This window comes from Nelumbo lutea, chromosome 5 (genome assembly GCF_056320005.1).
Source record: "Nelumbo lutea isolate HS-2025 chromosome 5, American lotus-T2T, whole genome shotgun sequence".
Classification (NCBI taxonomy): Eukaryota; Viridiplantae; Streptophyta; class Magnoliopsida; order Proteales; family Nelumbonaceae; genus Nelumbo; species Nelumbo lutea.
Window position 1 is genome coordinate 33,891,084 of NC_142688.1, and position 10,459 is coordinate 33,901,542.

General features: G+C 35.8%; 1 protein-coding gene and 1 long non-coding RNA gene across 2 annotated transcripts; one reads left to right on the forward strand and one right to left on the reverse strand.

Moving 5' to 3' along the window:
• The first annotated feature begins 428 nt into the window (after positions 1 to 428).
• Positions 429 to 3,899, forward strand: LOC148851590 (Glutaredoxin family protein). Its single transcript, XM_088943858.1, has 4 exons — positions 429 to 836; positions 2,731 to 2,804; positions 3,368 to 3,466; positions 3,578 to 3,899. The coding sequence occupies exons 1-4, from the start codon at positions 682 to 684 to the stop codon at positions 3,649 to 3,651; spliced, it is 402 nt and encodes a 133-aa protein (XP_088799984.1). The 5' UTR covers positions 429 to 681; the 3' UTR covers positions 3,652 to 3,899.
• Positions 3,900 to 7,051: 3,152 nt separating this feature from the next.
• On the reverse strand, positions 7,052 to 8,747 carry LOC148851591 (uncharacterized). The gene is made up of 2 exons (XR_016099820.1): positions 8,612 to 8,747; positions 7,052 to 7,513 (listed from the first exon to the last, which is right to left on the reverse strand). It is a non-coding gene; the product is annotated as an uncharacterized LOC148851591 (long non-coding RNA).
• Between the last annotated feature and the right edge of the window lie 1,712 nt (positions 8,748 to 10,459).

Here is a 10,459-nt window from a genome sequence, read left to right on the forward strand (position 1 = left end):
CTTAACCCCGGGGAGGAGACACAGGCAAGACGACTTCTGGCGAGTAGTTTATCCGTCTAGTTGCTGAGCTCAACTCGATGGGACCCTCCCCCGAGCTCGGGTATGGAGAGAGGTCAGGGTACCCCAACCTCAGGGTATCCTAAAGTGTCTTAACCCCAGGGAGGAGACACAGGCAAGACGACTTCTGGCGAGTAGTTTATCCGTCTTGTTGCTGAGCTCAACTCGATGGGACCCTCCCCCGAGTTGTGGTCATGTCAGTTGTATTATCGCACTGAGTCACTGTTTGAGCAAGGTCACGCCCACGTGTACCCGTGCTGCGAGGTCGGGCCAAATCACCCTCATCAATTTTAGTTAATTAACAATAAATTTTGATTATTAATTTAATATTAAATAACAATAAATAAATTTATTAAAATTTTCATGTTTTTTCCGTAAATCGCACGGACTCCCGCTAGTCATCCCAAACAACCAGCTCCAGGGTTTTGTTTGCTGTCGGTGTTTCGCACGTCGATTTGACCATTCTGGAACGACCGAACGAGCCCAAGAAGATTAGAGCTGGTATCAAGCGTTGGATACTTGGGTTAGTATAAAGTGGCTTCCACATGATGTCTCTTTTCACTTTGTTATTTAGGTATATAGAACAAGAACGAGCAGACTGTTTTTGGATCTGAAATTTTGAAGATGGGAAGGAGGACGATGATGAATAGTGGCGTTGCCTTGATATCCGTGCTGGTAGCTTCTCTCTACACCTCTGCAGCTTTGTCTTCGCCTGATGCCTTCGTCAAGAAAACCATCTCTTCCCACTCCATCGTCATCTTCTCCAAGTCTTACTGCCCGTAATCTCTCTCTCTCTCTCTCTCTCTCTCTCTCTCTCTCTCTCTCATATCTAAACATGTTATTCACTTTACTGTAGAATGCTTGCTTTTGAAATCATTTTGATAAGAAATTTTAAGGCTTTCTAATGAATTAATTTCCGTCGGCTGCCCTTGAATTTCTCACCCCGTTCGAATTCAGATCGCTACAGTTGAGTTGTTGAGAATACTTCTTAGAGATCAAAATACAACCTCTTGTGATAAACTGATAATTTCCAGCATTTTCTTTTTCTGATGGGAAAGGAATTTTTTTCACCTTTAGGGAGCGAGTGGGTGGTTCACCCTAGTAATGTCGATAATGCAATTGGGATCCTAGGCTTTGATAGATAAACCGCAAATTATCTAAGTTGTGAGCTAACTCATTTGCAGACCTAGGAATGTAAGCAAAGTTAGCTTGCCCGATCTCCTTTATAAGAACCCGTGCATCATGGGTGATAGGTTTTACGTCCCATGTAGCCTTCTTGCTCTGGTACTTCATCAGGTTTATCATATTTAAATTATCCCTAATAATTGTGGCAGAGGCTGATTTTAACTCCATTGCTAAAGTGAGAGCTTCAGTTATTCTTCCAGACTTATGTAATTTCAGCAGAAAGACTAGTCGGTGGCTATGCGGTAACCCCTCAACTTTTTTAGACTTGGTCCATCCATGTACATGCTGCGCCGCCTGTGATAATACTATTTTCTGCAAGAGAATAGACAAGCTAGTCAGAGTTTGTTTAAATGGGTTTCCCTTAATAGCATTTACAGAGTATTGTGTTTTGGATCCACAACAATGTCTATAAAATCTGCCAGATAACGGTAGTCATATGGCTGAACCTGGTTCGTGGAAACTGAGATTTCATCCTTTTTTTCGACTTTCTGTAGGCAATCAGAGATGAAAGCAAGGGCAGATTGAGAAATATTTTGCCTTGCGCATCTTTACCCATAAAGCATTCTTTGTTTGAACTAGTCAGCGAATTTTTGCAAGTAGAGCCATTGTCATGTGTCTGGAGATTCGAACACCCAGGGCCCCCATTTCTTTTGGTTGATAAATAGTTTTCCCCAGGATTTCAGATGCATTCTTTTCTTACCTGCATTGTCTCCACTAAAAATTCCTCATGGGTTCATCTATCTTAGAACATGTTTTCTATGGGAACTAGAACATAGACATTCTGTAAGTCAGTATAGCTGTTACGACCTAGATGGTAACAAGCTTTCTTGCTTGCTTCCTACTTGCAACCCTTAAATCTCCTTTGGACTTGCACTACCATTGGTTCAAAGGCAGAATCTTAGATTTCCCAATGAAGAGAGAACCTAAATATTTATCCTTTTCTGCAATCCACTTCACTCTTGGACTTCATGTGGTGATCCTTCAAAAGTTTCAAGTTGAGCTTGCAAATTTCAGTTCAAGTAAATTCTGGATTTCTAGAGATTTATGTCCTGGTCAAAGCTCTTTCAAAGTCTTTACACACCTCTTTAACTTGTTGTACCTCCATCATATTTGTTCATTTGAAATGACATTCTGGTTACCATTGATTATCCTGCATCTATATTGAAAACTCCCAATAGTTTCCATGTCATATAAATCTTTTGTTTCTCAGCTCCTAACTTTTTGCTACTATTGTTGATTATTTCACTGAGCTAATTATTTTTTGGGTTGTTGCTATTAAATTCAGTACCAAATTATAGTTAATTTTCCTTATTAAGATGTAACATTTGGATGGATGGTGAAATATATCTGATGAAGACATTATCATTCTTATGTTATATATATGCATGCCTCTCCCAATTTTGCAATTACTGGCTCTAACTAAATGAGATATGGTCCCAAGCCATAAAGTTGTAATTGTTGTTCACCATTAGTTGTGGTAATGTGCAGGTACTGTAAGCGGGCAAAAGCTGTTTTCAAAGAATTGAACCAGGTCCCCTATGTGGTTGAACTAGACCAGAGAGGTTTGCTCACATCTAGCTTGTAGGATCATTTGGATTTTGGAGTGCTTAAGCTGCATCTGTTTTAACTAATAAGCATAACATGCATTCTGGATTTATTTGGCAAATCAATAGTATTCATCTCCACACTACAACAACTTGTGTTGAACTTAGTTGCTAGAGCAGAGTGTGAGAACAACTAACAGAGTATGATAACAATGGCAAATGAATGGACAGGATAAATTCTTGTCCATCCAATTTTATGTATTTTCTAGTTTATTTTAGTATTGCTGATTGCATTTTGGATTCTATAGATGAGAGTCCATAGATCTATCCAGCCTTCTTTCAATAGAGATTATATGGCTGTTGATAATATCGTTCTTCTGAGTTCTGAAAGAAATACAAGTGTGCTTGATCGAGCTAATTCCTATCTCTCTAATTGAAAGGTTGTCCAAATGGGTTCAGATATTAACTCAGCTAATTACAAATGTACTTGATGGAGCTAATTCCTATTTCTCCAATTGAAAGGTTGTCCATATCACCATATGGATTCAGATGTTAACTTAGCTAATTTATGTGCTCTACAGATGATGGCCAAGATATACAGGATGCCTTGAAGGAGATAATAGGGAGGCGTACTGTACCCCAGGTGTTTATTAACGGAAAACATCTAGGTGGCTCAGATGGTAATTTTCTTGACTTTTTTCTTCCTTTGGTTCATTTTGACCTACCATGTATAAAGTGATATTGTTTTTCTAAGAACTTTACTCCAGACCTAATTGATAATCTGATTTCAGATACTGTTGAAGCATATGAAAGTGGAAAATTGGCTGAGCTCCTGGGTATTGAAGATTATGATGATGATCTTTGAGCCAAGATAATGAGACCAATTGTCAAACTTTATACCATTGCTTATTATGTAACTCTTCCTCAGACATGCAGGGTAGAAAGTAATTTAATGTTTTTTGAGCATCACCATAGCCTTTGATATGCTGAGATATTTCTTTTTCTTATGAAAGGGTCATGGTATATGGTAGATTTTCCTTCCCCGCTTCATAATGTAGTTAGAGAATTGATTCTTTTGATATTAAAGAGAGTGCATTCGATATTATTAAGCAACATCATCATTTCTAGCTGTAAAGTTGCTGCCTATTTATTTAGGTAATCTAGAAGAAACTGTAAGAGAAGACAAGGAGAAAGGAATGAAGGGAATGGGTGCAACTCTGTCGTAAATGTTGTTGTGGGACAGTTCAGGGGTCTTGTCCTCGTGATATCATAGTATTAACCCATATTCATTGGGGTTAAGGGAGTCCACTCTCTTGCTTGATTAAAGGAACATGATGGATGGAAAGCGCCCAGAGGGGACTGATGAAATAAGCATCTCTCTTGCCCTAAAAAAAAAGAAAAGAAAAAAAATATCCAAGTCAATTGGACTATATTTGGTTTGAAGGAAAAAGTAGGAATTAGGAAAAGGTAGGGAAACCTATAAAGGTTTGTAAAAGTTTCCCTACCTTTACCTACTTTTTTTCCTCTAAACCAAACATAACCTTAGTGATAACTCTATATTGGACCGGTTAAGGGACTCGAATCTCTTTATTAATGAAAGCATGATGGGAGGAAAGTGCACAGAGGAGACTGATGGATAAGTAGGGGTGCTTGCGGACCGGTCAACCGGTTAACCGATTGATTTAGTTCAAAAACTGTAGTATCAATTAGGCTGCTTGGCTTTTGGATTTTTAAGAGTGGAGAAATGTAAAGAGAATGAAAACTAAAACGAACAAAAAAGTTTCATTTCATTTTTTTCAGATCGTTTAAAAATATAGAGCAAAACATATAGTATCAAATATTAGACATGAATGGAGAGTGAACAACCCAACAAAACCAAGCTTTCTCTTGTTTGATTCTTCTCTCAACTTAATTTTGGGCATAACTGGAACTCTTTTGTGAATGGTGTATATATTAGTATCTCCAATCAATCCCACCAAGTAAGCGTTGTGGCCTCTTGCAGCATTGTAATGGCATTGTCCCAAACCTCATGAAAGCTTGGGCGATCTCACAAACCAGTCATAGGAGAGGAAGCTTTTATATCAAGAGCTTGGTGTTTTTAATCTTGCCTTTTTGGTTTCCCCAAGAGCCATAGTTCTAAGCCTGAAACATATGGAAAATATGGGGTTTTTTTTCTCTCTTTGTCACCACTCACCACCGCTGCCCGCTGGAACTATTACCCAAAAGCCTTTTAAGTGAGTTTCGGTGGTAGAGATGAGAGAATTCACTCCTATAGACATGAGAAATTAGAAATAGAGTGTGTTGGTGTTTCATAGGGATAGTAAATGACGAATGGACAACTAATTAACTTTTTGATTAAATAATTATGCTTACTTTTTCGACTGTTTAGGTATGATAAATTGACGGCCTATGAAGTGGTATGGTAGTCTATCATATGAAGTCTAGATTGTAACTGCAGATACGATGATGTGCATTGGAGATTTAAATGCATATGGCCACACTTTCAACATTAGGCAGGAATAGAGTTTGAAAGTAAATATTTATAAATTATAATTTATTGTTAAAACATATGCATATCATATATACTGGTTGATTATCAGTTTTTTCTATATTAATTGAAAGGGAACTAAAAATCAATTTAAAAAAAAAAAAAAATCTAAAATGAAACTGAGTTGCTCAGTTCCATTAAGCAAAATTTTCAATTTGGTTTATTAGGTTTTGTTCAGTTTATATTAGTTTGAAAGAGAACGTTTTTTTGATAAATATAAGCCATTTCAATTTATAAGAACGGAATTTTAATAAAAGATTCAAATAGTTTAGATATGGATATAGATATTTATAAATATGGGAGAAAGATATAGAAACACTTGGATATACTAGGAAAATGCATATAAATCTTATATTAATAACATTAAATTTAAAATAAATTATCTACTAAAAATGTATAAACACATGAGAAATGAAATTATCACTCTAGTTCAATTTTCATAATTATAATTTTCCATTTGTATTAAATTTTTAAGAAATTTATTTGTTTAATATTTTTATATAAATAAACTATTTTTTTCAAATAGTAAATATGCTTTTATTTTTAACATATAATTGTTTTATTTTACATATATATACCTATAAAAATATAAATAATTTAAAATAGATAAAATATATTTATTTTTTAATTTCAGTTTTTATTAAAATTTCGAGGGAAATTAAATATTAAATTATTCATTACATTTTTTTTATAATTATAATTTTCAAAATTCAATTAATTTTGTGGAAAGATTTATTTATTATTGTTATATAAATAATATCTCTAGATTTTCACATATTAAATCTGTTTTAATATTTAACATTTAAAATAAAACATATAAATAATTTAAAATAGATAAAATAAGTTAATTTTTATAATTTTCAATTTTATTAAATATTTGAAAAATTTATCTTAAATTACTTATTTCAGTTTTTATAATTACAGTTTTCAATTTTAAAATTTCAGTCTTACATTATTTATTTCAGTTTTTCTAATTAAATCTTCAATATACGATTTCACCAAACTAGGCACAGATACCCTTCTATATTATTAGTTTGCATTAGACCATAACACCATATCCTCCAATAAGACTATCACGTCCATGATTTCAAAAGACACTTTTTTTTTTTAACAGGCTACACAAACCGCCTAGGGGGTATCCCAAGATTTATTAATGATTGATATTGACGCTGTACTCCATGAACCTGAAAACTTGTTCATGACCATAGAATTTTCATTATATTTGAAATTTGATTCATCAATTTTGTGAAATTTCATGAGTGATTTTTCTCAAGCTTTGAGTGTATTGGCATTGCCAGCTTTTCACACAACTGTGTTGTAAGGTTCATTCCCAATTCCCAGTTGTGATTTGTTGTGAGGCTGGCATGAATAGCATTATTAAAGGGGTTAGTAATTGATTTATTTGGTTGAAAACCAAGCGACTGTTTGAAACTGTTGGTGTGATCCAGCATTAGTGCCATATAAGAAAAAACAGTGATACAAAAAACAAACATATGTTTAAGACCATTTTTTCATAGAAAACAGTATTTTAAGCCACGTCATGGCTTGAAGCAACATCAAATTTGTCATTTGTCATTTAAAAAGTTGCTGTTACTCCAGGAAACATACTACCAAACAGTACCTATTCCAAACAAAAAAGAAAGGCACTGCTCCAAGCCATACATCAGCAGCTGCAGCATCGATGCCAAACACATACCAAAATTACAGATATGAAAACTTTTTGTTCAATTTTTAGTTATTTTGGTTAAAACCAAATTTAATTAATATATTAACATATATAAATAATAAATTTTAGTTTGATCAGTTTTTAAATTCCACTGAATTTCTGAAACCAAAGTAATCATAAAACAAAATAACCAAAAAAAAAAAAAACAAAACCAAAATTCTCTTTAGTTTTCTGCGTTGTTCCTCGGTGCTTGTACTTCTGAGTTCTTAGGTCTTAGGGGTGGTCTTTCACTTTTCTCTTTGGTTGTTCCCCTGCTTTGTGTTTGTGTTTGCTCTTGTTTAATGAATCATCCCTTATACAAAGCTCAATGGGCACTGGGGAGGGCTCCAGAGAATCTGCACTTTGGCAAAGAGGTGGACTAAAATTTTGCAACTCATCATCGACAAAATTGGTTTTCTTGGTCTTCAGTACAGAAGTCTTTCACCACTTGACTCTTCCGAGAGCTGCATATCACTGTGACCAGTGCGACGGTAAACAATAACATTGGAAACAATCTCATAACCACTGAAATCGAGAGAAAGGAAGGGGGAGGGGGGGGGGGGTTTACAAGGATAAATTAGATCTAGAGCCAGCATCTGAAGCAAGAGGATCAAGTCAACAGGGGGTAAGTCGAATTCAATCCGCTAAATCCTAGTTGGGTCTTTTGCCTTTGGACATCTATCAAGCTAACGCCGTGATTACTGGAAAACCCAGAGATTGGCTAATAGCTGATACAAGCCAATTGCATTATTCATGCCCTCAGATCTCATAGCTATTGCTATTCATCGACGGCATTAGCATTTGGTTTTCATTAAGAGCCTCTGCAATTTAAAGAAAAGAAAGAAAGAAAGAGAAGAGAAGATGATAATGATGGTGGCGATGGTAACGCATCAAGGCTCGTAATGAAAACCAATGGAAGCCGCTCCAGATAACAAGTTTTCCATCATTGGGCAACGCATACGAATGTATCAAACATGCGCAGATGAGAAATGTGGATGACAAAGCCAAGTTGAAACCAGGGTTCAGAAAGCTGAACATGGGGACCAACCTCTACCCAAATCGGGCGATTCACACACATAATATTAAGGTAACTCAGCGATTCAATCTGTATGATTGCAACTCTCTGTGTCATCTTATATTTCTCTCCGTTTCCTCTTCATCCAGAAAAAAAAAAAGAACATTTGAAAAAAAGTGGTAATAAATAAATACGAAACATCGATAAAGCCCTCAGATCTCATAGCTTCTAACATTCATCGCTGGTCATAGCTAATGGCATTCATCAAGAGCCTTTTCCCATCAAGAAGAAGAAGAAGAAGGAGGAGGAGGAGGAGGAGGAGGAGAGGGTGGGGATGAGAAAAGGCGCGTGATGAAAATCCATGCAACCAGACTCCATGAAATTAGGTTTTCCATCATTGGGCAATCGAGAGGCGTCTTGCCGGGTAAGAAAAGGGACCCGTCGGCGCATAACAGTTGAATAAAAGCTAAACAAAAGGAGATAATATAAATAAAACAATCGATGATCCACCAAGATCGAAGAACTTGAACTAGAAATCTATAACAGCACAAACTTACAGAGAGGATTAAGCTACCAAACCGTAGAAGATGAAACGCAGATACCAGAGAGAAAGGAAAGCAGATGGCGCATACACGCCATAACCTGTCATTTCGCTGCGTGCTAGGGCAACAATATAAGTGGGGGAGTTCATGCGATGTGTTATTACGAAAATACCCTTATATTTATGTATGTCTAAAATGCCCATACTTTCATCCCGACTCAACTCCACCATTAAGTGTTTGAAGAAAGTTTTCAATGAGAATGCATATCTTCCAACTCATGTGGTGTCAGTCAGTTCCGCAATACCAAGATTAGGGATAATCTATATTGGAAGAAGGATGAATTCAAGGCTCTATTACAGTGTCCAAAGGGTCACATCTCTACTGGGCGGTGTGCATTGGATAAGATAAAAAATACTTTTCTTTGAAGAGGAGTGGGGATGTAGTAAGAAACTAAGAACTAAGAACAGAAGGGGTTGAGAGGATAGCATGTGGGAAAGGTGGGGGGATGATGTGGGGCGGTGGTGATGGTGGATTTTGGCGTGTAGGGAGATAGTGGATAGAAGTTGGGATGAGGAGGTGGTTTGGACTTCGGAAGCACTTCCAAAATCCAATCCTCTACTGAAACCGAAAGGACTGCTGTCTAACCAATTATGAGCAAACAACATTCTATCACTTGAGACCTGACTCAATTTTACACAAGTTCGTTCCTGTCAGATGGGAATTTCTGAAGAATTCCTGGTGGAAGATGATATAAAATGTCAAAATGACACTAAATCCTTTCTAGTTCTGTGGGTTTAGGTTATGAAACAACTGTAGGTAAAAAATATAACTCTCTAGATCCAAAAGAAATGCTCTGCAATGCATATTGCAGGGCCAAATTAGAAATGCCCCATTTAGTATTTCAGTAACTACAGAGCACAGTCATGAAGACTACTACTTATCCCTGAAAATTTTTTCATGAACCTCTCCAGAACTTGAGCCATGTTAGATTTAGAACCCTTTTCAGATTCCAATTTTAGCACCAATTCAGCAGCTATTAAAAACCACGTAAGACAGGAAGAATACCAATTTGCTTTATAAAATGAGTATGTTATAACGCATTAGGGGTGCTATTTTGGTGCCATTTGGATGAGGATGTTGATACAGAGATTTGCATTATAATATAGTAAATGTAGCTTAATCAGATTATATAGCCTCCTCCCCTAGATGACTGTATGTTTTTGTCTAAGTGGAGGAATGGCGTGGCCTATTCAAATATTCTACAAACAATATGCCCATTAGAAAGAAAAAATTACAAACAGTAGTGAAAAATACCACTCTATTCAAAGGGAAAATGAAATATTAGGAGCAAGGTTTAAATAAACATTGAGCTGGGACCTTTCTTTCACCATTTCAATATTATTACATCTTTCAATTTTTTTTTGAATAATTTAGTACTAGAATAAATTTTAATATTTTATACAAGATGAATTAATAAATACAATTTAGTTAATTAAAGACAAAAATAACAAAAAAAAAGATATATACCCATGGTCATGAACTTGATCATGCCCATAAATAAGAAAGTGGCTAGATTTGTTGAAGGATTTTGAGACTGTTTCTTGCTCACTTAATTAGCTAGTGGGGATTGTCCTTTTAGAGGTTTATGGGGTTGATTTTTTCTTTGTGGGTTGTCTAATGATTTGTCAAAAACAGGTTTTGTACTGGCCAGGTTGGCCTTGTTATTTCTCTGTTTGAATAAATTCCTTGTTTTAAAAGGACAAAAAAGAAAAAGAAAGTGGCATGATGCAATGGCACCAAAGCAAATTGTACAGCTAATGACCAAACCTAGATTTGTATGCTTGTAGAGCATTAAAATAGGTT

Bases quoted from the DNA above. Each gene is read 5' to 3' on its own strand.
- LOC148851590 (XM_088943858.1), top strand. From the start codon at position 682: ATGGGAAGGAGGACGATGATGAATAGTGGCGTTGCCTTGATATCCGTG. The intron at 837-2,730 runs GTAATCTCTCTC...GGTAATGTGCAG, and splicing joins TTCTCCAAGTCTTACTGCCC to GTACTGTAAGCGGGCAAAAG. The intron at 3,467-3,577 runs GTAATTTTCTTG...ATCTGATTTCAG, and splicing joins ACATCTAGGTGGCTCAGATG to ATACTGTTGAAGCATATGAA.